The 27,246-nt window shown below is 32.5% G+C and overlaps 1 protein-coding gene across 5 annotated transcripts in view; it reads left to right on the plus strand.

Moving 5' to 3' along the window:
• The window catches only part of ARHGAP29 (Rho GTPase activating protein 29), a 49,086-nt gene that overhangs the window by 11,492 nt on the left and 10,348 nt on the right, over positions 1 to 27,246 (plus strand). For 2 of the 5 annotated variants that reach the window (XM_026671838.2, XM_087960652.1), the window contains exons 3-19: positions 9,171 to 9,314; positions 13,505 to 13,598; positions 14,174 to 14,246; positions 16,063 to 16,123; positions 16,906 to 17,043; positions 17,277 to 17,341; positions 17,744 to 17,854; positions 17,965 to 18,045; positions 18,601 to 18,786; positions 19,367 to 19,504; positions 21,277 to 21,467; positions 23,177 to 23,340; positions 24,230 to 24,358; positions 24,460 to 24,555; positions 25,194 to 25,357; positions 25,925 to 26,113; positions 26,196 to 26,333. In XM_026671838.2, the coding sequence (XP_026527623.1) occupies positions 9,171 to 9,314; positions 13,505 to 13,598; positions 14,174 to 14,246; positions 16,063 to 16,123; positions 16,906 to 17,043; positions 17,277 to 17,341; positions 17,744 to 17,854; positions 17,965 to 18,045; positions 18,601 to 18,786; positions 19,367 to 19,504; positions 21,277 to 21,467; positions 23,177 to 23,340; positions 24,230 to 24,358; positions 24,460 to 24,555; positions 25,194 to 25,357; positions 25,925 to 26,113; positions 26,196 to 26,333 (2,162 nt within the window). The remainder of the gene's footprint in view (positions 1 to 9,170; positions 9,315 to 13,504; positions 13,599 to 14,173; positions 14,247 to 16,062; positions 16,124 to 16,905; positions 17,044 to 17,276; positions 17,342 to 17,743; positions 17,855 to 17,964; positions 18,046 to 18,600; positions 18,787 to 19,366; positions 19,505 to 21,276; positions 21,468 to 23,176; positions 23,341 to 24,229; positions 24,359 to 24,459; positions 24,556 to 25,193; positions 25,358 to 25,924; positions 26,114 to 26,195; positions 26,334 to 27,246) is intronic. The other 3 variants (XM_087960653.1, XM_026671839.2, XM_087960654.1) reach the window with 3 other exon arrangements.

Consider the following 27,246-nt stretch of genomic DNA (forward strand, 5'->3'; position numbering starts at 1 on the left):
CCGGCGGTGGCAGCAGACACAGAGGAGGCAGCAATGGCAGTGTTTCCGGTCAGCCAGCCCACTGATCAATGGGGCTATGGGAGACCGAGATCCAGCTGTCACTCAGTTGACCAGTGGAGGGTGCAACAGAGCGGAGCTCTGACAGCCATGTGCTGGGGCTGTGATAACATACTGAAGCTGACCAGGCTGTTTGCTATTTGCTGCAAGGACACTAGCCAGATGAATACTGGATAGATGCTGGGAGGCAGTGGCAGATTTCCCCCCCCCCCCCCTTGTTTTCCTCCTCTAAAGCTAATGTGCACCTTATGGTCTGGAGCGTCTTTTAGACAGAAAAATATGGTATATTGCTGTCTTCCCAAATGTGGCTAGGCTAGATGAGACTGATTTTAAGACTGGTGGGGGGGAATGATTGACATAATAAAGGATAGAGCTTTCTGCTGCTTTTTCCAGTTTCTGGTTAAAAAAATGCTCGTTGGCTAAAATGGGTTCATTTAACAGTTGCCATGTTTGCTTAACAGCTGCCAGAAAAAAAGTCACCAAATTGGCATGGTCATGTGGTAACCTATTTAATGACCACCATGACTTATAACCATAATTCCAGGCTCAATTATGGCAATCATTTGTGGATTGCCTGTTCTGTTGTAGAGTTCTATAGCTTTGCTCCTGATACCGTGTTTCTCATATAATAAGGCCGGGTCTTTTTTTTTTTTTTGAGCCCCGGAAAAATGGCTAGGCTGTTTTTTCAGGGGTGACTTAATTCCCCCCCCCCTTGCATCTTCGGGCGGGTTGGATGTTGACCTCGGCGTTGGTGGGGCACTTCGTATCGGGGTCAATGCAGGCAGCACCATATCCGGGTGTGCAACAAAAGTACTTCCTAATGGCAAGCCCCCACCACCATTCCCCCCATTTCGCATGTTTTAATATAGGCCTTAATTTGGGGGGAGGGGCTTAATTTCATTTCATGCCTATAAAACATGCTGGGACTTCCTATTGGGGGAGGCCGTATTGTTGGAGAAATAGGGTATTTTTTTCATTTTACTTTTTAATTTTATAGTCATGTAAAAGGAAAATCCCAGATTCATCTTTCATTGGTATGCCTTTAGCAATGTAAGAATTGCTTTTAGCAGTGTAACAATTTAAGCAATGCATAAGGCAAGCATATTAAGCATATTAATTTATTACTGCTTTGACAAGTTGTATGTTTAATGTTCTTTGTAATCCCCCTTCAACATATCAGGCGACTCTCTAAAACAAAACAAAACAAAAAGGCCAATAAATTTATATTATGATCAAAACAGCTAAAGGATATGTGACCATATAGCATGGAAGTACTTTTCCTCAGATTTCAATGAAAGAAAGATTTTCAAATTTTAAGAAAGAAATATATCAACAATCTTTTGTAAGTCACATGTATTTTGTTATTTCTCTTCTATAATTCTAGCAATGTCCATTTCCTAAAAATCCATAATACTGTGTGTTTGTTAAATTCTAACTAGTGAGGTACAACTAAAGTCTTTGAGAAAGATAGGACTAAATTCATGTTAACAACCATATCACAGACAACTTAAAACATGTGAATTTATACTGCAATTTCCCCAACTATATCTCCTAGTAGGATATTTTTAAAAGATCTTGTTATTTAACATACAGTGTGGTAGTATTAATCACATTTTGAGATCAAATATCTCAGTTGATTGAAATAAATCGATTGAGTTAAATCAAACTACAATTTCCAGAGTTTAACAGCTTGATACTAGAAATAACAGTTTTGTTATTTCAAAATTGTGTGATTAGTAACTTTAACAGTTTAATTTGCTTCCTTCAAAATGGTATGAAGTTGCTTAGAAGTTAATTCTTTCATGACCATTGACAAATACAAGAATATCAGAAGCATCAATGTAGAAGATAAACAAACTGAGATAACAAGTACTTAAACTGAGCTGTCCATAAGCTTTTTTGTGGTAAATCTACAATCAATAACTATAGTTTGAAAAAAGGAAAACCTTTCTCATCCAGTATATTTTAATTTGTCATCATTTTCCACATGAGGAATGCTTGCCTCACCAAAACTGATTTATTTTAAGCAAGAAATTTACAAGATTCAGTAACTAAACTTCATTTCTATTGGCCTGTATACAAATGCTTCCGTGATTTCTAAAATATTTTTTTCTTTGGAAAAATAAACATAGAATTTCTGTTCAGCTCCATTTCAAGTGCTATATACGATCTATTTGATGATTTAGCATTTGATATATAGCTAATTATTTCCTCCAGCTGAATGTACTAGCAGTATGGTTGAAAATATTAGCACCTGCAACCTACATATAGCAGAATATGAATAACCATTTTAATTATAAAATGTTTAAGTAGGTTAAAAATGTTTATTTTCATTCAGTACTTAAGTAAATATTTCAGCAATTGACATTTAAAGTAAAAGAAAGGAATAGAGAAGCAAAGTTTCATAAACATCTCCTGCAAGTTCAGTCCACTTCCTGTTTCTTAAAGTTTTTACTAAACTGACTGATCTTGAAGTAGTAGGAACAATTATTTTGTCTTTGGGCTTAGGAATATGGATGAACATTCCTTGATTTCTCTGTTGATTTGTCTTTGAGGATATAGCACCTATAACTTAAGTGGAGTTTCAGAAGTGACATAAAATAAGATGTTTCTGTCTATACTTCTGACATTTTTGTCTTTTTCCAACTCTTTATTTTTTTACTATTCCATTCAATCATTATTGCAATTCTGGCTTCCTTCCTTAACCAGTTTGTGTTCACTGAAGTTCTTCGGTTCTTAGATTGCTTTTGAAAGAAGTTCTATGTCTTACATTTTAATGTTCTAAAGTAGTTTTGTACTCCATCTTATGTGTGCTGTTCTTTTACTATGTAAGTATGTATACTTTCCTTTGAAGGTTAGAAGTGAAACAGAAGATAATAATACTTTGGAAATAATAATGATTTTGATATGTTGCAGTTTGTGTGTATTGACCTGTCCAAGGCACATTCATATTAATATTTTAAATATGCATTACATATTTAAAAAGAAAAAAGATTAATTAAAAAACTATAATTTAATCTGAAAAAGGCATTTTACATAAAGTTTTTTTCTCTGTTTATAGATGAGATGAAGTATGTCATTTGTAGCATTCAGATAGGCAGAAATGGAAGATAATGAAATTAACCATTGTAATAACAAATGAGGAATGATGTAACTGTAGGAAAATTGAACTTTAGCTTGCAGTAGATGAACACATCTGCTTATCCATGACTTACAGGATTGTGTTAACTGTGATGCTCATTAAATAATTTCAAAGTAAATGAGAATGTAGTGTACAGATCATCACCTAAAAAAGAAAGACCTGGCACAAACATTTATGACATTGGAAACTCTAGATCTTCTATATTATATAGTTATCTTTGAATTTTATGGGAATTTTCTCTTTGATCTTGGCTTGAAATGATAAGCTCATGGCTTTTATTTGTTTCCATAATAATATTTTGAAAATGATAAGCTTGTGGCTTATCATTTGCTTCCATAGTAATATTTCAGAATTATTTAGTTACAAATTTTATTTCCCCAAGTAGCTAATTATTGTAGTCCATTCTGATTTTTTTATATCTCCAAAATTGCAATGGCTAAAAATACAATACAGGTGCAGAGTAGATTCAGTCAAATTCTGAATTAGAATGAATTTATTTGATTGATTGATTGCTTTAGACTGATTCTGTGGCTATATTAGATGAAGCAAGACATCTGTGAAGTGATCTGATTTAAGTTTATTATGAGTTTTCTTAAACAATTCGATGGGAATTAATGCTGCTACAATTTAAATGTTGCTTCTTCAGTATGGGCAAAGGGAGGTCACAGGCCCTCCATTTTTAAACAGTCAGAAAGAATATGTTTTCTTCTTGGCAACAATCTGAAATTAAAATAGCCTAATTCCAAATTCCTGTATGTAATCTTCTATAATGCAATATATTTCTCACAAAAGGGTATTGTTGCACTGTCTGCAATTCTCATAACATTGCTCTCTGAAAAACAGTAGGGAAGATTAATGAATGTTTTGAAACTTTTCAAAACTGGGATCAGTGACTACAAAACGATGCTCCATCAAACTTGAGGCTGTATCACTCAATTTTGACTGAGGTTAGAACACCTTGCTCAAATTGCGGAATGAGATGCCTTGAAGACTTTTGCAATATATTTATCAAAATATATTTAATATTTTTATCAATTCTTTGTGTGCTAAAACGAAGTAACCATGAACCAACTGTTCAAAGCTGTTGAAATGAAACTTCAGTATATAGCATATTCAGGTAGCATTAATGGGAGTAACATTTCTGGGAATTGTTGCATGGATTCTTGATGAGATAGATTTCAGTGTTGCATTCTGTTTTATACTGTTTAAAAATGGTTGGAAATTGAAAAAAAAACTTTTAAAAAAATATAAACAGTATTCTAAAGATTTAGGCACTGGTGATTACAGAAAGGCTTAAAGCAAAACAGAAATGATGCATAAAATTAATTTACAGATTACTGCAATTTGTTAGTCATAAAAAGAACTCAAATTAATTTTATTAAAGTGAAAAATGGATTTTGAAAGTCTTCATATAAAATTCAGTATAAGATTTGCTTAGCTTAAAATGTTTTAGATATCTTTTGGTTTGCTATATAAATAGCAGCTGTATTTTATTTTTCATTTTTGTTATAGTTACAATCAATTGAGTGGCATGATGGCATAGAGGTGGCGCTCTTACCTTATAATCAGGAGGCTGTGAGTTCGAACCTAGGTAGTGGCAGATATTTCTTTCTTTGGATGCAATGAGTAATTGCTGCAAACTTCATATAGGGAAGGGCATCCACCTAGCAAACACTCGAGCACTGTTCAGTTGCTCCCGACTCCACCCCATACAAGGTATTATAGAGTCGTTAAAAGAAAAAAATAGTTACAATCGTTATCTTTAAAACATTAAAACACTTAATTCAAATAGGATCAAAATATTATTAAATGCTAATAAAGGAATATTTAGCATTTGATAAAAATGGATAGTAAAATAATCTGCATATTTTAAAACCAAATATTAAACTTACTTTCATTATTAAGGTTAAGGTTAATTAATAAAACCAATTATTTGAATCTCATAAATAGTGCCTAACAAAAAAAACACCCTGCTGATACAACTTAAATACTTTTCTGCATGTAATGTAATGTCACGATATTGTTTTGAAACTGATAAACTTGATTGTAGAACACATTTTAGCAGCTGTATGACCAAATTCTATGTTTGAGTGAAATAGCATGTGTGGTAAAGATTCCATTCAGAAATTATATGTTTTAAATTAGAAAATAGATAAATTATATTGTTCACACAAAAAATAGAAACATAAACAAAAGGAAAGTAAACTTGGACATCTATGGAAGGAATGGGAAAAAAAGCAGTAAATATTTCTTGACAGGTTTTTCATATCCATTTGCATTTGATAACCCTTATAAATGAAGTTGAAATGTTTTCCTTTTAAAATAAACTCGAAAAGCCAGTTTAAAGATTGATACATGAAATAATTCATTAAGACCTGTGGTATTGATAACTAATCCTTTCAAACAGGAACAAATAGGGTCTTTCAAAGGGACATTATTACCGTATTTTTCACTCCGTAAGATGCACTCCCCTCCCAAAGTGGATGGAAATGTCTGTGCATCTTACGGAGCGAATATTGCATCACAGCCCGTGAAGTGTATTGCCTCAGGGGTCCCCAGTGGTGGACCGGTGTCAGTCCTTTGGTGAATAGCAGCTGGGCCACGTCTGTGAGGTCCTTTTACAGTACTGACCTCCGCCTCTTCTGTCTTTTCCTCAGTACAGGAGTTCAAAGGCAGAATTGGCACCTATCTGTGGTAAGGTTTTTTTTTTTTTCTTGTTTTCCTCCTCTAAACAGAAATGCGTATTATGGAGCAAAAAATATGGTATATCTGCCCTCCAGATTTGTAGATACAAATTTGTAGATTAGTAGATTATTATGTCTAGCATGGAAAAACCTATTATTTGTGGAATAGACAGAATGTTAGTAAAGTAGAAGTCTAATACTAATAGTTTTCTGAGAAGAGCATCCTTGTAAGAGTATGGGCCAAATTTCTCTCTGCAGGTTGGAATTGGGTATATACTGCTTTATTCCAGTGACATTTTGTAGAATTAAACACTAAGTGAAAAGCTACAATAATTTAAAGCTCTCCTTGTGTTATTTCTCTTTGACGACGTTAACTTGCCAATAAGTAGTAAGGCTACAAGAACGATTTCCAGTATCTTAATACAGTGCCTCTACCAGGGATGGTATTCAGCAGGTTCTGACCAGTTCTGGAGAACCGGTAGCGGAAATTTTGAGTAGTTCAGAGAACCGGCAAATACCACCTCTGACTGGAGATTTTACATTATCCTTCCCCTGCCACGCCCACCAAGCCATGCCCACAGAACCGGTAGTTAAAAAATTTGAATCCCACCATTGGCCTCTACAGAAGGGATACTTGTTTTGAATTTGTGGAAATATTTAGAAGACAAGTGAAATAAATCATTGCTCTTACACATTTTGTGTTGGCAATCTCTAATGCTCTTAAGTCTTTATACAGACAGACTTCTGCATCATAAAGCATTAGGCTTAGGACCTTTGCCTTAAAGAGCTTTATTGGTGCAGGAGCTTGCAAATTAAGGTAATGTGTTGGTGGATTTTGTATATACATGATTTATTAGTTTGTTTGTTTAGTCCCAGACCAATAATTAAAATATATCAAACAGCACACATAAAACACAGATTTAGAGAGCATATGAGTGAATGAGTATACAGGACAGGCCTGAAACAATTAGGAACAACTTCTATTAGCCTTCTAATAGCTATTGATAACAATTTTGCAACCTTTTTAGAGGTAACTGAAAATTGACCACAAAAATGGTACCCAAGATAAAGTCTTTTATTACATGTTTCCATGTTGAAGATGATTAGAAGATAATTCCTAAATATTTCACTTCCTTCACCTGCTTGATGGCACTCGATTTGCAGAAGAGAAAAATAAGTTAACAGAGGTTTATCACAAGCATGAGGTTTGCTTGATAGTTATTTTATGAAAGAGAACATAGTTTCTTTAAAGAAAGCTAGTAGTAGTGAAGAAATTGGTATTGGTTATACATATCTCAAGTGAATTACAACATAAATGTTGTAAGACTGTCATTCAAATTGGTATTGCTGGTACAGAATTCATGTGGACTGGCTTTTATAATTGAGTGTTGATTTTTGCTCAGGGCAATTACGATTAAAGCCTATAGCTTAATTAATAATATTTGTTCATCTTTTTAAAGTGCCATAACACCTTTTTAAAGGAGTTTAAAATCACATGCATCAATTTTAATTGCTTGATGTGTTTACAATGCTGTTACTGGCTTTCATCCTGGTAAAAACAAAAAATGGTTTTCATTTTGGTAAAAAACAAAATCTTTGCTTTAATGTTTTGCATATTAGAACAATGGAAGATTAAGTTCACTTTTTCTGAATCCAGTTATAGAGACTGGGTTGGATAATACTACTTTAGAGTAGGTTGGGATCATTTAAAGAAATACAAATCTTCCATTGAAATAAATGACTGAGTAAAAAGTACAGTACTCATAGTGATATTCCAAGAAAGATGAAAGTGTATTAAAATAAAGAAAGATAGCCATTAAATGAAATAAGGATGAGGCCATAGCATTAAACCAAGATTGCTATTAAAAATGTTTTGGTACTAGTACCTGTTTGTACTGCAGCCGGATCTTAAATTTATGCAGAGGAGAAAGCTTAACTTGATAATTTTGAAATCCTTCAATATCCAAGTGACCTGTTATTTTATGAAATTAAGTACACATCTATCTACTTAACTTTTTATTATAAGAATTAAATTGACATATCTGAGGTCTTCCTGTTAAACAGTGATCATCATTTTGATGCTAGATTTTAGATATTTTGAACCCTATCTATAGATTCTATAAAACATAGAAAACAATGAGAATATATTTTAGCTTCTGCTTCATTGTTAGAAATAAATTTTCAGTAAAACAGATCATGTTCTTTCTTGTTTTTTGTGGTATATAAATTAGACACTGAATTATAGTAGGTCATGAGGTGATTTTTAATATACATAGTGGGCTTGCATTCTATCAGATTTTGGATTGTTTTCAAATGTTCCACTTAATATTAAAGTCCAAGTGCTTAAATGAATTGTCCTGTTTATTTCAATGTCAGAAAAAGCAAATATAGGGTAATAGTTATGTGAAAAGCGTACTATCATTTCTTCTCAGAGCTGTGCACCAGGCTTTAGGATCATTTAAAAGTACTTGATTGATCACTTCTGGAGATAAAACATTCTGTTTGTTCATACAGTTACTTCATGAAATTTTAATTTATATTTTGGGTAGAGTGTTTTTATTGATTAACAGCTTGCTGATTTCTTTCTGGTCAAGCTCACATTTTTTAAGTGCAGCTCTTGGTTCACAGAAGGTTGCCTATTGAAGAAATAAATTTATCTAGGTGAAGAAATAAAAGTCTTTAATTCTTCTTGATTTAATGGAATAAAATTGGTTTCATTTGAATATCTTTTTGCTGAACGATCATGACAAAAAATTCTTTTAATTTGGAGGAGACAGAAAATCCATAGTGGAACATCTGACATTTCCCATACTCTCAGAAACTATGGCACACAGTGGATAGACAAGTTCTTTGTTTCTGCACTTTCTGAAGTTTTAACTACATCAAACTACATCAAGATTAATATAGTTAGAAGGAATATTGTCTGCTCAAGAAGCAATATTTTAAGTCTTCCATGGTTTCTCCAGAATGCCTGCTTGTACAGGCAGTGGGCATGTTCCATTGCCACATGGGGGCAAGGATGCCTCTGTGAACATCCATTGAAAAGTATGGTCATGGTCTAATTATTTATTGATAGTCCTGGAAGTTTACTCTCAGTTTTTAAATGCTGTAACTCATAATACTTTCCTACCATTCTTTTTCTTTGACAGTATGAACTAGTTTATATTCTTAAAATAGCTCCTGTAAGCCTTCCATGTGACTAAGCCCAGATAACAAGGGAAATCATATTTGCAGCACTTTATGTGGATACTGCTTATCTATTAAATACTATAAAATTTTCTTTCCAGAAAATCAAAACTGTCTCCATCAATTTGTTCATGAACGTTTGGGTGAGGTACTTCGTGTATTAAAGGCAATAATCAACAAACATCCAAATCTTTATTCAGTTGATGTTCTAAGTGCTGCAGGTACAGTCATTGCAAAAGTCAGAGGTAAGAAAAATGATCCAATTATTTGATTGTGACTGTAAACTGGGATTGGAAAAAAAATCTTTAAAATATAGCATCAGTTAACACTAATTGCGATTCTTTTATCTATATTCCTCAGTAATTAAATGCTAATTTTTTTAAAAAAATAATGGATTAATTATTAACCTTCTTTATTGTGCACTTCTGTGTTTATCAGATAGTCATGAGCATTTTCTTTCCATTTAATAATTCAATAACTGGTGTATGTGGGTGGTGGAGATAGCTAAAGTATTTAAGGTATAATATTTTTTCAGAAATTGAATAACCATCCCATGATACACAACAGTATTATTTTCTATACTGCATATTTAAAACTGAAATTTAGGGGAAATAATCTTACAAAGACCATATTAAATATTCATATCTGAATTTAGTTTTTAATCAGGATACCACAGCCATAGTTATTTGAAATAGCTATGGAGGGGAGGGGAATGGCAACTGATGAAACCATCAGATTCTACAAATGCCTCTCTTCATTGCTCATGCTCTTAATTTTATTGTAATACTTCTGTATTATACTAGAATTGCAAAGTATAGCTTGCTCTTAAAGTTTTGGGAGGGGATCTTTTTTTAGTGTCCTAATAATTTGGAGATTGCTACAACTTTCTTTGTGAGATTTATATCCTGTCTTTTTTTCCCCCTAAGCTCAAGGCAGCATATACAGCACTCCTCAGATTTTCCCTTCACAGTAATAACATTGAAGCAATTTAGGATGAGAGATAATAACTGGCCCAAAGTCACTAAGTGAACTCTCATGACTGAAAGTAGACTTGATGCTGAGTCTCAGTCTGTTCCCATATGTAATCATTGTGCCACTGGAATAATTCTTCAGCTAAGATTTAAAGGACCAACTAAACTATATTTCTAGCTTCAATTTTTAATCAATATATTAACTTGAAGTATAACCGTATTTCATTCAATGATATATTGGTAATTTAAATATTTGTTATTGATTTGAACAATTATATTAGAATTAAAAATTACAATTGCAAATACAAATCGATACAAACTAAAAAAAGGAAGAAGAAGTAGAGTTCCATGGTTTCTCCAGAATGCCTGCTTCAGGCAGTGGGCATTTTCAGTTGTTACATGTACAAGCTACTACACTCTTATTTGATGCTTGTAATTTAGTACAAAGCAGTTCTCATTTAACTATGGCAATTGGGACCAGTATTTCATTACTAAGTGATGATACGATGTGATTGTGCTGCTTAGTGATGGCGGTTCCAACAGTCCCCAGTTACATCGTTGAATGAATCATTAAGCAAGAACCTTACATGACTTTGACTTCCTTCCAGCTTTCCCATTGACTTTGGTTGTGGGAAGCCAACAGAGAAGATCACAAATTGTGACCACATGCCTGCAAGGGCACTGCAACAGCTGGAACTTTATGGATTTGTCCTTAAATACCATTTGTTCAGTGCTGTCAAATGTTTGAACAGTTGTTGAATGAGTAGTTGTTAATGAAGTTGTCTATATTGGAAGCTTTACTATTTTTATTTTCTCAAAAATTTAATTTACAGATTTTTATCTCAATAAAGTCTTGACTTACCTTATTAAACTAAACTCCAATCTTTTGAAGGCAAACTTTCTGTTTATTAGCTGTCTAATATTATATATTATAATAAACTATTCAATATAGACTTCATTGCTTTCATATATTTCTCTGTGACAACAAATAATCCATTTATTCCCAGATGAGTATTTGTTGTAGATAAGTCTTTTTGCATTTTATTTATTACTACAAAATATATGCCATTGTATTTCTAGTGACTTTGAGTAATTGTATTGCCTTTAATTATAATGCTATTATACTAATTGTTAATTATATTCAATCAATCTTATGATCTTACACCATTGTCACAATTTATGATAAAATTATTACATTGGGCATTTAATTTATCCCATCCTATTTTCATGATTTTGCACTGCTTGCCACGATTATATAATTCAAGTTACAATTATATTTTATTAGGCTACTAAATTATGTTATTATAAATCCAGGGATGATGGTTTCAGTTTTTAATAATAATGCTTGGAACCAAATGTTTACATTAATTTTTCCCATCTCTATTATGTTGCATGCTGACATGAAAGAGTAGCTGTATAGAAACTGCCATTTCCAGACATGGAAACAGTATTACTAATTGTTGTCAGCACTATTGTGTACAGCCAGGATGTCCTGGGGAAAGACTGTTTAAAGCTGATGATAAGTAATATCAGTATAATGGTTGAAAGAAGGCTTTAGCGTTCTTTAAGTAGAAACATTTGGAAATAAGGTAGGAGAAATTAATTTATATTTAAATCACTAAGTACTTATTTTCCAAATCATTACTATATAGGAATAGTAAGAAACAAAGACATGCTTGTAAAACAGGAAAAGATTTTGTTTGCTTTAGTTGATAGCATTTCCTTGGGGGAACATTGTTCAAAACAGTTCAAATTGTACATTTTTTTTGCTACTGCTATCTTCATTGTTTTCCTCCTTATTTCCTCTTTTAATTTCCAGTAATATTTTCAATATATGTCTTGCATACGTAATTTACAATGTTATTGTGAGCCATTAGATTTTTTTTTCTCAAATTAACAGTACTGTCCCTTTTATGCCATACAGGATGAGCTAGCCACTGCCTTTGATTTTACTGGACTTTTAAACTACTTAATGGTATCAGGCTTTGCATTTCTTCGTATTTCATTCTGGGGGGAAATGATATATGTAATTAATATTACACAACTGATTTAGTATGACTATAAATGCATTGTTAAATTTTAGAATATAGAGGAATTGGTTTTAAATATTTCAATCGTTTGTGAAGAGAGTTTTCAGAGCAGAGTTTTTATAAGGAAACTCCTAGCTTTATATTCAATTTATATTATGAGCAATGAAGTATATATATTGAATAAATTATTATAATATATATATTGAATAGATTATTATAATATATAATATTACACAGTTAATTTATATCAATCTACTAGAAACTTTCCTTGTCACAAAGGAAGTCTGATGGAATATCTGGTTACTCAATTCATTTCCTTTGTTTAAATACTTGTCAATAAGATCATAAGATATTTTAAATGTAGTTGACTTCTAATTAAACTCATTTACATTTTTCTAATTTATTTTCTTTAAAACATTAGGGTTTCATTAGTTTCTTAATAAAAATAATGTATTGTATAAAAGATGTTAAAGGATTAAATGGAATTTGTTTCTAAATACCAGTGAAATATGAAGATTGAGTAATGGGGAAGGTACTTCTGTGAAGGGAAATTATTGAAGGAGGTAGTCTTTCAGAGACTGGAACTGGTATAATCTCCTAATTTTCTAAACGTCTGAGTACACTCTGCAAAGCTTTTCAGGAAAGAAAAATGACATGATTTAATTCTAAGACTGCTGAAGTTAACTCCCTGCTGCTCTGTTTGAAGTTGGATTTAAAATTTTCTATTACCTTTTGCAGGTTCAGCTTTTTTACAATCCAGGATAATCATGTATGCCCCTGTTTATGATAAAACATAGTTACATCATGAAAACACTTTTCTGCTTAATGAAGAAACAAAAATTTTGGCTTATATCACAAACTGATTCAGACAATAGAGAGCAATGATAGACCTGTGGCCAGTTTTTATTCATTTTGGCAGGGTCCTGAATCTAGTTTCCAGAACCTTGAGTGCCAATTAAAGTTGGCAAAGTGATTTTTCAAGGAGTCACTAAAAAACTATTGTTTCTCTTTCTCTATAGTGTGATCACTTAACATGATCACAGGAAACATTAATTAAGCAAAAAATACTTTTCTTGGTGCCAGTGAATGATCACTACCATAAACATTTTTTCAGGAAAGTTTCTAGCCTTCCAATTTCCACATGCACATAGCATTATGTAAAATGGCTCTCTGGAGTTTGTGCAATAGGGAAGTGCTTAGCTCCTATCTGGAGGCATGGTGTCTCTTCCTGCCTGCCTGCCTGCCTGCCTGCCTGCCTCCCTCCCTCCTTTTTTGAAAAGATTATTTAGCATGAACTGAATAAAATATTCCCTAGCCCTATTTCTTTAGTTTAAATACAACATAGTACTCACTTTATGGCTTGATTTGAGAGCATTACTTAGCTATGAAAATTCAGTCTGCTAATTTACAGAGTGTCTTTGTTTTCTCTCTTAGCTGTGAACTTTAAGGAAATTAATGAAGCAAAGCGAGAAGTATTAAGTGAAATATTCTCTTCTATTGATGTACTGGCATTCACTTTTGGCAACGCGTAAGTTTTAGAAAGATATAATTGTGTTTTTTAGACTTTAGACTCTACGTATCTGAACTACTAAGATCTGTTTCTTCAACCATTCATTTAATTTGTAATTTTCCTTTCCTAATGTTACTTCTTTTTTTAGGTCTCCTAATATAGCAAGCTTTTCTTGCAATTGAAAAGAAAGAGTAAATTTTTATACTCTTATATTTTGAAGGTTCGGTATTTCCAGTCTTTTCTTGCAGCTGTTCTCCATTAAAATTTTGATTTATGAGGCAACACTGGAGTCCCACCAGTTTTGTCTAACAATGCCTTTTGTATCCTGCTTTCTAACACTTGAGAACAGAGCAGATTATATCTAGGCTTCTACCCAAATTTTGAAGTTACCTGATGTTCAACAATTTCATAAAGAGTAGCAGTTTTCAGCAGTTAAACATAATATATATTTTAAAATGCTACATTTATAGCTGTGACTATCTTAAAATAGATGCTGATTGTTCCCATATATGTGGTCTGAATATTTGTTAGACATTTGTGCCTGTGTGGTATGCCAAAGCATAATTTAATTTTTATTCTGACCCCCATGACAGAGTTTCAGACTACCTTATGGGAGATGTGGATAATGGCTCAGGACTGGGTCATCAGGTATCTCGGCAAAGTCAAGTACGTTGACAATGTTCTTGAAAGTTTTAGCTTTGTGCAGTGATTGATAATATAGATTTCCTTACTACTGATCAAGAACCATTTAAAATTTAAAAACGACAGAAGAACCCAACTTTTAGTAGAAACTATGGTAGTTAATTTGTACTCGAACTAGCTTAGTTCTAAAATCTAAATCTAAATGGGAGTTCTGGTTCTGAAATGAGCCCCACTAGCTTTCTTAGAAAATAAATATGGAAAGAAATAGCTCTTTAGAGCTTTGCTTGGAAGTAGATCTGTTTCACCAGGAAAAAAAAAACCATAAGCAGGAATAATAGCATATTAGATGGAAACTAAGCAAGTGGGGACAATATTCTCCTATATCAGGCTTCATAGCTGATTAAGTCCTCAATAAAAGACATTTTTTAAGAATATTCCTGCTGCGTACTCAGATTCCTAATGTTCCTGTCAGCTAAAAAAAAACCTTGGGAACTGTTTAATACTAATACATCTGAAACCATGATGTTTATAACATGAATAGAGCAGTAGTATTAGCCTCAGTACTCTACAAATAACACCTGACCTTGATTATAGGTAAACTCTTAATATATTATCTTTTTACCTACTGTCACACTGAGTGTTTTCCTGGTTAACTGAAAAAATATGCTAGTGGTGCTAAACATGTATCATCTGTGCAGTTGATTTTATTCCCCATGGAGACTATATTTCATTTAAAATCCAGTCATTTAGTAATCAATCAGAGTTACAACAGACCTCCCTGGGGGTACTTTCAACCCGGTTCCAAAGTTCTGACCCATAGTTGCATATAAAGCGCTCAGCAGTTGGTCTTGATTGATGGCTGTTTGCAGTATCCTGTAGCCACATGACCACATTTTAAAATGATTTTGCCGACAAATGGCATTTACTTCTGGGTTTTGGCAAAAATGGCACAGTCAAATAGCAGGTTCACTTTGCATTTTGATTCCATTACAGTAATAAGTCAAGGACTTATCTGCACTATCTGGAGTAAGATTTCACATTTCAGCTCCTCTGACGGCTAAACTGAAAAGTTGTTAACCTGTTAAAATTTTGATTAGTATTATATTTCTTATTTATGAGCACATCTGTACATGTTACAAAGAAATTTATAGGAAATATTGGAGTAAAGATATTATTGTGATCCATTTACCCATGAAAAGTTTACATTATTTGATCACTTCAATTTAATATTAGCATTAATTCTGTGATATTTTATTAATGAAGTTAAGCTTCCTGGAGTCACAGTTACTTTAATGCTGGAGATTTCCAAATCAGTTAAACAGACATTTGTCTGGGATAGTTGAAGATTTCTTGCCCTGGGGAGGAAGCTGGACCAGAAGATGTCCGTAATCCCAACTATACGATTCTAAGAAGTTAAGACAGCAAAAAATTGTTTCAAATGCTGGTCCACTCAAATAATACTTCAGCTTTGCTTATAATTGCATTCATATTGGAGATCCAAGTGAAGAGTTACAAGTTAACCCATTTGACTTGGTTTTGCCTATTAGTATCAACTTTGGGTTGATATCAATAGATTGTTTATTATGAATCTAGTTTATTTTTTATGAATTGAAGATACCTTTGCAGTTATATTACTTTGGTTACATACAAACTGTATTTTTGTTAATTCAGCTTAATAAAATTTAAAATATTAATAAGGCCAATTAAATATGATTTATCTATAAATACTAGGTAATTTGTTTTTATCTGATTTTGTATTCCCCCCATCTCATCAAGTAGCATATTATGTGTTCAATTTTTTTTAGCTGATGCTAATAAGTTATATTTTTTTGTATGCCAGTCTTTTGAAAACCTTTGTACAGATTCTGGAGTATCATTACATGAAGGTGTTCAATCAACAGGTGAGCATTTTTAAATGTATGATGAATTTGTACCCCATGTTTTTTGTAGGTGAATTGTAATACAGACAGTAAAAAGTTATAAACAGATTTTCTACACAAATACTGTATAAAAATATTAATTTAAATATTTAGAGGAAAAGCATTGGTGTTTATTTTATTTTATTAGTGTTTTAAAATACCTGTTTTATTATGAATGGAATTCCCTCCCAAATTCAGGTTCTGAGCCTACTACTATTATGAAGGATCTTAAAAATGTGGCTCTTCATCACTGCTCTTTTTTCTTGTGCTGTTTTTGCATTTTTTTTGTATTATTCCTTGTTTTTAAATGTTTTAACAATCATAAATCCACAGTTGAACATATTATTAGGGTTGATTACAGAGTCAGGAGAAGTTTAGACTAGCTTTGGCATTTTTATCCACCTACTGAGTCCTTTCCAAAGACTTCGGATAGGCAGATGTTGTTTGATAGTGTTGAAGTTATCATTGTAGGATGTAAGCTGTTTCAAGTAAAGCTGCCTTTTGCAGTTGACTGTTATTATGTCTTATCCAGTCTTAAAAATTGTTTATACTACTATCAGAATGAACAAGCTGCTCATATTATTTTTCTCCTGTTATGCCTTTACAAAAATTCCAGTTTGTTAAGATACAATTCTGTGAACTTTTAATGTGTTCTCTAAGCTCTGTCAGTTGTCAACTAGCATTAAAAAGATTATAACTGATTTAATGTTCACAGTTAGCTAATGTATAAAATGTGCTGTTTGTATTTGATGCTTCATTTTCAGAACACCTTAATGCTGAAGAAATTGATAGCGTTCTGCTAAGAAATGACAATGGAATCAAATCTGCTCTATCCTATGCTAAAGCATGGTCAAAATATGCAAAGGATATTATTGTATGGGTAGAGAAAAAGATTAATTTGGGTGAGTACCTTGTTCTGGCACCTGCAGTCATTCAGAGTCAGGTAGGCATGTAAGTTTTATATTGTCTGAATTGCGCTACCCATTGCCAGTGTGATTTCTAAGTTAATAACTATTTGTTAAAATGAATGGAACAAATGTTGGTTTCTATGCCTGGAAGATTGTAATAAAATAGTATCTAATTAAGATTACAGAAAAGTCCTTTTTTTAACTATATCTAGTACTTTTTTCTACAGAAATGGAGTGTGCTAAAAACCTGGCAAAAGTAGCAGAAACCACTAAGACTATTATTGTATCTCAGGTGTGTATTCAATTAAAAAAGAATATTAAATGTATTATGTAAATCATTACTATTTTGATATTCAAAATTAATTGAATTACAGGTTAACTTTATAAGTTCCTAGTTATTTGGTAGTTTGTATCTTGCATCTTAAAGTCTGAATAATTTGTTATAATGAAGTATATCATAACTATGGTAAGATGCAAGTATTTAAACAGACATTCAAAGGTGCAGATAATTAAACAATCATTTAAGCACTTTAAAAAAATAAGCATTTTAAAATTACTTTAAATAAGTGTTCTGTAGCAGTTTAATTTGGCATTAAAGCTGTTTAAACAACTTTTGATTTTTATAATTGGAAATCTAAATCTTAACATTATTTTGAAAAAATACTAGCATTACATTATGTGTTTTTGCTTTTAGGACTACATGCCATTCCAGTCAATATTCATGAATGCATTTCAAAATGATATAGAGAACAGTCTGCTTTGGCAGCAGACAGCAGTAGCTCTTCAAACTAATAAATTTTTACAGGTAAATATTTTTTTTTCTGTAAGAAGTATTACTATAATAATAATTCACTGTTATGTGAACAGCTAACACATAACTGATACTTCTTTACTCAGTTCATTTTTCTTATTTAGCCACTGCTTGGGAGAAAAAATGAATTGGATAGACAAAGAAAAGAGATAAAGGAACTTTGGCAACGAGAAGAGAAAAAAATGGTGAGTATCATTGTTTATTATACATTGTGTTTACTCATTTGAACTTCTGAATTTCCTCCTGAGCTTAAATCGTGACATTGTATGAAAAAGACAAGTCTCATGTAGAGTCCCCATGGATATGTGATTGTGATTTGGGCACTTGGCAACTGTTGTGCATTTACAGTGGTTGGCGTGTCCTGCTTGTCATAAGATCACCTTTTGCAACCTTTCCAGCTGCCTTCCAACGAGCATAATCAGTGTGGAAGCCAGCAACAAACTTGGTCAAGTGATGTCTTGATTAATAATTGCAGTGATACACTTAAGGACAAATAAAGGTGGTAAATTTGGATGTGATCGTGTGATATGATTGTTAAGTTGAGGATTACCTGTAAGCAATTGCCTACACATTTCTTTTTCCCTTAGTGACATAAGGATAATAGTTTCTTTTATCATAATCATTGTTTTAATAAGTAGAAACATGCTTGGAAATTAAAAAAATCATATTGATTTAACATATTAATAATCTACCACAAGGTGTACTTCTTAGTATAAAAGATTTTTCTTTGGAATGTACAGCAAGAACTGGAATCTAGTGTAAGAAAAGCAAAGCAATTATATGTTCAACGGCAAGAGGAGTATGAGAAGGCAAGATCAACCACTCTTCGTGCTGAGGATGATTATATTACCTCCAATTGGGGCTTTACAAAAGATACCAGCAAAATAGAAAAGAAACGTAAACTGGAAGAGGAAGCTCTCCAAAAAGTAAAGTATCTTCTTTAAATAGGTCACTATTTGACAAATAGGTAGACATTGGCTTTTTTATATATATTTTATTTTATATATTATATTATATTATATATATTATTATATTATATTATATTATATTATATTATATTATATTATATTATATTATATTATATTATATTATATTATATTATATTATATTATATTATATTATATTATATTATATTATTATATTATATTATATTATATTATATTAATTATATTATATTATATTATATTATATATTATATTTATTATATTATATTTATTATATTATATTTATTATATTATTATATTTATTATATTATATTATATTATATTATATTATATTATATTATATTATATTTATTATATTATATTATATTATATTATTTATATTATATTATATTTATTATATTATTATATTATATTTATTATATTATATTATATTATATTAGGATCATATTAGGATCATATTAGGATCATATTACTTTTTATTATGGGTTATTTATGGAAGGGGATTAGAATTAACTGGATGTTTTTTTATCAGTACTTATTTATTATCCTTCATTTGTTATAGGCTGAAGAAGCCAATGAACATTTCAAAACCAGCAAGGCTGAACTTGAAGAAAAGAGAAATAATGTAGAAAATTTCAAAAGTGTCATTTTAACACAGCTACGGGAACAAATTTATCAATGTGATCTCACACTCAAAGCTGTAAGAATATATGACTTAATTTATCTTAAATCCGAAAACCTTTAGTGAATTCTAAAATGACAACATTGAATACTTTGCCGTAGTGTGAAAATGATTTCACACTTTCCTTATTATTTTAATTAGCATGAAACTCATTAGCATAAGACAATCATTGTGTTATCTCAGATAATTTTCTGGTACAAAAAGTGGCATTTAGTTAAAATAGCAATAGCACTTACTTATATTCAATTCCATAGTGTTTTACAGCCCTCTCTAAGTGGTTTACAGAGTCAGCATATTGTCCCCAGCAATCTGGGTCCTCATTTTACCCACCTTGGAAGGATGGAAGGCTGAGCCAATCTTCAGCTGGTCAGAATCGAACTGCTGCCAGTGGGCTGAATTAACGTACAGTACTTCAGTACAATATTTCATTCTAACCACTGCTCTCACAGCTAAATTTTTAAAGTGTAAACTTCATATCTCCTCCTAGTATTTGAATGGGGAATATATGAGAGAAAAAAGTGGCAGGAAGCTATGATTTATGATGGTAGTTCTGTTTGTCGCACTCCAGATAACAAAAAACAAAACAAACCCCACACTCTCATAAAACAATGAAATCCACAGTTAATTCCATTAAACCAGGCATGTCCAACCCACAACCCATGGGTCACATGCGGCCCTGACAGCTAGTAATGTGGCTGCACAAAATCATAATAAAAATATAAATAATAAAGGAAGTATATTATTTACGTACATTGATTATATTATATATTTTATATGTGGCCCAAGGCAGTTCCTCTTCATTCAGCGCAGCCAGGCAGGCCAAAAAATTGGACCCACTTGAGTTAAAGTAAAACTTGAAAAACCTGGCTGAAGAGAAATTGTACAACTTTCATTAGCTAAAAAGTCATACCCTGTTTTCATGGTAAGTTGAGAGCCCCACTAAATCTGGGGGGGGGGGCTTTGAATGCTGCAAAATGGATGTTGGTAAGCTATATTTTTGTGTTCCTGCTATAGAGAAAACTCTGCAAATGAAAAAACTCCCAGATCCAGAACCTCATTTCCTGTATGATTATATCAGGTTATCTTTGCCATATCTACCTCTTTGTGTAACAGTGTAGCTTCTGTCATAATATTTGATGAGAGTACCAATGCTTGCTTTTGTTGTTTTTTGTATACACTGGTATTAAGCAAAGGGTCTCATGTTTATCTTTCTTTTAAAACAACGTTGAAAAGTTAAAGAAGATCAACAAGTGGGTGGGTGGGCGTTATTGATTTGTTTTATTTCTATTTCTATACTATATTTTTATTGTTTGCAAGCCACCTAGAGCAGGGGTTCCCAACCTGTGGGCCAACGTCTACTGCTGGGCCACAGCCTATTGGCCACTGGGCTAAATAAGTAGCTGGCCGGTGTGTGTGCCTGCCCCTCCCACAAAACCATCCCCTCTTTCCCCTTCCCCCCACTCTGGGCCGCCAACCCAGAAAGGTTGGGGAACTCTGACCTAGAGTCCCTGTGACCAAGTAGGTGGCTATATACATTTTCTAAGTAATATTTATTTTCTTTAATGAAATAAAATAAAAGCATGGAAAATGCAGCTACAGTTTAAACTTTAGTTTAAAGCTGCTTTGTTTTATAATAGGTTAATTGTAAAGAAAATGTAGGCTTAGAACTATTTGTAGAGTTTGGGTTTTATTTTAATTAAACTACATGTATCTAAGATTTTGTAGTTTCTTTGTATTTTGCTGTTTCTAAAAAGTACTATGAAGTCTTGACAAACCTATCTTCCATGTAGGCGACGGTTAACCTGTTCCAATTACAACACGCCCAGTGCGTTTCTATGCCCGTCAATTGTCAGCTTCTTTGTGAGCGGGCAAAACTGTATGATCCAGGAAAAAAGTTATTTGAATATGTGAAGAATTTACCAAAATATGATGTTCCTACTGAGTCTGTTGGCTTTGAAACTCAGACTTCCCAGCTTGGAGGGTGAGATATTAGATATATTCTTCCATATTTGACAGTAAATAGGAATCAAAAGTTCAGCTAAAGAAATTAAATGTAGATAAAGAAATAAAAGCATCACTTGTTGCATTACTAGTTGGATACCTATTAAATGGTGGGGAAACAAATTGAAATGGGCCTTAAAAGCAGGCGAGAAGCATTCTTAAGTTAATGTTTTGAATTTAGCAAAACTCTGCATTTGGTTAGGTTTATCAGTATATCTAAGTCTTCTTTCCCATATTTAATTAGTATAATTGAAGAATACGTTTTAATTATTGATTCTATAATGTTGTAGGGATATGGTTGTTATATAAATGATTTATATAAAAATCTGGGAATATTTGGATTTCTTGGTCATATGCAGGATTCTTTACAGTTCTATTTCTTTATTTGTTATTTTAAATCACATTTGTCTGTTTTTTTGCTGTTTAGAGGAGTCTTCATTTCCTACATCTTTGAACTCCTGTTCAAAGATTTCCCTCTTGTCCATGATTAAAACTGCTCAGACAATTATGACTTTTTTCTCAGTTGCAGGGCGGGAGATGTTCATAATTCTCATCAGTGTTAAATACAGAGCTAGTGTCTGCCAAAAATTTCAAAATCATAACCACTGTAAAAACAAACGTAATAATGGAAGATTTAGCTTGCTCATTTCAGTCATAGAATATTGAACTTTGAATGTCAAGGAAACATAAAACAGATGGATTGAATTGTTTGATGTATAATATACTGTATATAGGATCATACAATTTTGGAGAAAACCCGATATACAGGGGCACTTAGAGTTGGCTTACACTGCATTTTTATTTTAAACCTTTTACTTTGTCTGTCTGTCCGTCTGTCTGGTTTTCTGTCTATCTATCTATCTATCTATCTATCTATCTATCTATCTATCTATCTATCTATCTATCTATCTATCTATATCTAATTTTGGAACCACCCATTTTTCTCACATTTTCATTGGTAAGTGTTTTTACCCAGAGTCCATTAAAGTTTGGAGGATAGTTCTTCTTTTTACTTTATTCTGATCTTTGCATATGAATCAGCAATCTAAGGGAAGCTGAGTGTATGTCATCAAGATACGTTAAATTAGTTAAATACATTTAAATGTATTTAATACATTTTAATTAATTAACAAAAGAGTTGGGGAAGTGAAGTCCTGGTGAGTGATTTGATTTTGGAGATGAAAGATCAGGAAATTAATCGGCAGAATAGTGGAGTGCTCCCACAGGAGTGCAAGTTTGGGGGAGGCCTGCATGTAACACATCTCAGTCACTAAGTGTACTCTGAATAGCTGCCCAGCAGGATTGTTTAAAGTTACCTAGAACCCATTAGAGAATGCCAGGCTGAAAGTGCCTGCTGGCCATTATGATGAATTCTTATAGCAACACTCACTACAAGTTGGAAATTGTTTAAATAAATTTAACTGAGATGCCAGAGACTATTTTAGGATTATTTTGAAGCTAACGGTCCTGAGAAATTGAGCAGAGATTGTTGCTAAATTACTTGTATAATCTCTGGATTGAATCTCTGCTTGCCAGGTTGCTGAAAGTCATCAAGGAAGATTCAGTATTTATGGTTATAGCTCTATATTTAAGCATTTAAAATGTTAAAGAGAAGTGTAAAATGTTGATTTGTTGGGATAAATTGGGAAAACAGTGCAATTCCAAATAATGATTTGTCCCCTTTCACAGAGTTTTCGGTGAACAGTCAAACAATGTTCCTGCATCCCCAGTACGCATACCTCAATGTTCAGGAGATTATCCTATTCAGTTACTAGATGATACTACAAACTCAGCCTATCTTTGCTCTCAAAAGATTGGAGACAAAAGATCTCTGAGCAGTGCAGATATCTCTGGTAATACTTCAGTTGATCATTTATGTAGTTAAGTAAACAATTTTAACTGCCAATATTCTAATGTAGTATTTTTATTGTATATTGTAATTTTGTTGCCTTCAACAAAATATTTTTATATAAGTCAATATATAAATGGAAATGAAACATAATTAAGACTCATAATTTAATTTTGGAAAGTGAGAGTTTAAAATTTTTCAATTAATATTAATGTCAGGAAACCAGAGTGAAATACGAATAGAAACTGAACAATATAATTCCTCTCCAAAGAAATGAAACAAAGATCAAACAGTAAATGTAGAAAAATGTTGAAATATGTGAAAGTTAATAACATATATTTTAAATATAATAAATATTAGATATGTGTTTAATATTTATCCATTTCAATTTGTTTATTGAGGATAAGTTTGTCACTATTATGATAGAGGCTATTTTCGTCTAATGATTAGTTGTTCAAGAATGGTAGCTCATGTTTTCAAGGCCTTTTCATTGGTGTACACCAGGTATATAATTGGGGTCTACCTGAATGTAGAAGTTAGACTTGATGTCAATTAATGTCTTTCCTGTGAGCAAATTTGTACAACTAAATTTCTGATTTACTGCTCAGGTTTTGCATTCAAATGCTTCTTGGATTGCTTTGTTCTGCCATAGTTATGATTCAGAGTATCCCATTGGACGAATACAGCAAAACTACCACTTTGCAGAGCATGCACAACCAAAACAGTGGCTTGTACAAGCACAGAGAATGTATAGTTCTTTCGGTAGTATGGTGAAGGGTGCCTCCAGTTTTGATTTTTACAATTTATATATGGGCTGTGAGAAGCAGGATAAAATTTGTTTTATATGTGAAGAATCTGAAGTCATTAAACCTATTTCTCCTTCTCATTTAAAGCTATACGGAACACACCACCTTTTAGATCCTGGTCAGTTGGTAATCAAAGTTGGGGAATGTGCAGTGATTCTGAAAGTGCAGGAGGAAGCAGTGAATCACGATCTGTGGATTCTCCATCTGCTAGCCCAGGTACAAATATTATTCTTCAATGCTAGTATTATTGCTGTAAGTTAGTGAAGCAAAAGAAATGCAACAGAAGGGCTTAAATTGTCAATTTCTTGGCTGTTTAGTAGGTGACTTTAAAAGACTTCCTCGTACACCATCTATTGGGACCATGTCATCTGCAGATGATCTCGATGAGAGAGAGGCACCTTCACCTGACTGTGGTAATATAATTCTAAGCTGAGTTCATCTTTTGTTCTAAGTACATTTTGCAGCCCCATTTTTTTTATTCCTAAACTTAGAAACAGAAGGGTAGATAGTGGATATGTTTATCTTTTCTAAGCCAACAAATAATATTTGTTGAGCTGAAAGAGCATTTTTCAGTAAGTACAAGAATTCTGCAAAAATGAAGCTTAGCTGTTCTGCTTAAAAGGGTAATACATCTGCTAGACATATGTTTGATAGGAGCTGGAACTAAATAAGCAGGGATTTTTATTGTTTGGGTTCTTTTGGCTTGGGGTGATATGCTAGTGGATATTTCAAAACCAATAAATAATGATTCAGTAAATATATAGAAATGTATGATTTACTTTTTACTTTTACTTTTTCAAAAGTAGAAATATGAAATTGTGAGCAATTTCTTTCACCCCCATTATATGATAAAATGATAAGACAAGAATCCTAAACAGAATTTCTCAGGATTAGGGTCTCATACATAGGTATATATAGGTAGATTTGCTTCACTGAACACATTATATGCATCATTAATAGGATATCATTTCATAGGATAAATAATAATTGAAAATATTAGTGTGTATTCCTTGCACTCTGAAAAGCTAATAATAGACTTTTTTATTCTAAGGTTTAAATGACCTAGCAGTTGAAATTGCCAGTACTCCTGGACCTTTTCGAAACACACTCCTGTCTAAGGCAGCACAAACACACAAACTTCGGAAACTGAGGTCTCCATCCAAATGCAGAGAATGTGATAGTCTGGTGGTATTCCATGGAGCGGAATGTGAAGAGGTTGGAAATTCAAACACCTTTTGGCTTTCTTATAATGCGTTGTAGGTGATACAAGTTATTAGATTCACATCATATAATTTGATACCTTATGGTTTCCATGACTGAGGTGCATGGAGATGTGAAGCTACTATAGGAAGGTTGAAGTGCCAGAGAGGATAGTGTCTATCTATCTTACCAGCTTGGCAGTATATTTGCCTAGATAATATAAATGGTTCTCCTTTCTAGTGATTTATTAGGCTTAGCAGAAAGGTTTGTTGGTGAAGTATTCATTATGCCTCATGTTTAAGAGCTACTTTGGATCTGGTATACTCGTATAGCTGCCTGTCTCTTGCATTTACAGTGGATATATAGTACATTTATATGCCTGCCTTTTTGCTCATAAAAGAAATGGTCAAGCAGCTGTTAATTATTCAAAAGCTTTTAAAGTAGTACCAAATCACTGTGAACTAGTTGAAAGAAGCTAAATGCTTTAAGTAAGTTAAATGAAGTTAGATGATGAGCTGAACAGTAGGTTCTATATGCCCTTACCCTGTTTTTAATATCTCATTTCTTTGCTGCTTCTTTTAGTGCTCACTTTCCTGTCATAAAAAATGTTTGGAGACTTTAGCTATTCAGTGTGGGCATAAGAAGCTTCATGGAAAACTTCATTTGTTTGGGGTAGAATTTACTCAAGTTTCTAAAAATAGTCAAGATGGTATCCCTTTCATCATAAGAAAGTGTACCTCTGAAATTGAAAGCAGAGCCTTAAATGTCAAGGTAAAGATTCATACTGGTTTTCAAATGCTTTTCTTCAAAATTTGTTTTTACAATTATTAATGACATTTGTTTCACATTTAAGGGGATATACCGTGTGAATGGAGCCAAATCCAGAGTTGAAAAACTTTGTCAATCATTTGAAAATGGGAAAGATTTGGTAGAATTATCTGAACTCAATGCGCATGATATAAGTAATGTCCTTAAATTATTTCTTCGCCAGGTAAATAAACATTATTGCCTTCTTTATTCTTATTTGTATATTGAGAGATTTATTATGGTGGACCGTGGACATGTTTCCTTGTAGAGTTTTGTGAAAATTCCAGTATTGAGGTGATTCAGGGAGGTTTGCCCTTTGGCTCTGTTGCTTGTGTTGGAAGGATAGAAAACAATCGTTCTTAAAATTAGATTGCTATTGGTTTTTCATAGTTGCTGATTTTTGTCAGGTTAATTAAAATTAGCTATTTTAAGTATTTTAAGTATGATTAACATAGAATAAGTGGACAGGGAAAATTAGCTGGAAAAAAATGGGAAAAATTAAGAAAATGAAAGGGAATAAATTTCTGGACAATAACAAAAACCCAAACACATCTTTTTTTACTATACCCACGTGGAGAAAAAATATATCTCTAATCATGCTTGAAATAAATGGCTCAAAAAAGTGAAACGTACCCTGTGAGAATATAGGGCTTAGGCTAACGCTGACAACGTACTCTTAAAAAAGAATTGTCATTTTTATTAATGCAGCAACTCTATAAATGTGAGAGTATAATACTAAAATAATATAAAAAGTCCATTTTGAAATTACTGAGTATCCGAATGCTTCATTACATTCTAGTGACACATAAGTATGAAATTTCCATGTGTATTCCTAGTGATTAACCTGATTCTCCTCTGTTGCAGTTCAAAATTCTATTATGCCATCTCTTCTCTTTATCTCTTAGCTGCTTCTTTGATCAAATATTATACCTCTTACTATTTTTTGCTGTTCGTTGTGGTGCAGCTGTTAATATGTTTAAAATAAATGCCTCAGTTTTTACTATTTGCACCAAAACAGTGGAAGTTACTGTTTAAGTTATGATATTTTGTAAGCAAGAGAATTGGCTATATTGTGAGGAGGAAAAAAGATACGACTC

Source organism: Notechis scutatus, chromosome 3 (assembly GCF_049901735.1).
Source record: "Notechis scutatus isolate UNSWTSFEM ecotype Mainland chromosome 3, rNotScu1.2, whole genome shotgun sequence".
In the NCBI taxonomy this organism is placed as follows: Eukaryota; Metazoa; Chordata; class Lepidosauria; order Squamata; family Elapidae; genus Notechis; species Notechis scutatus.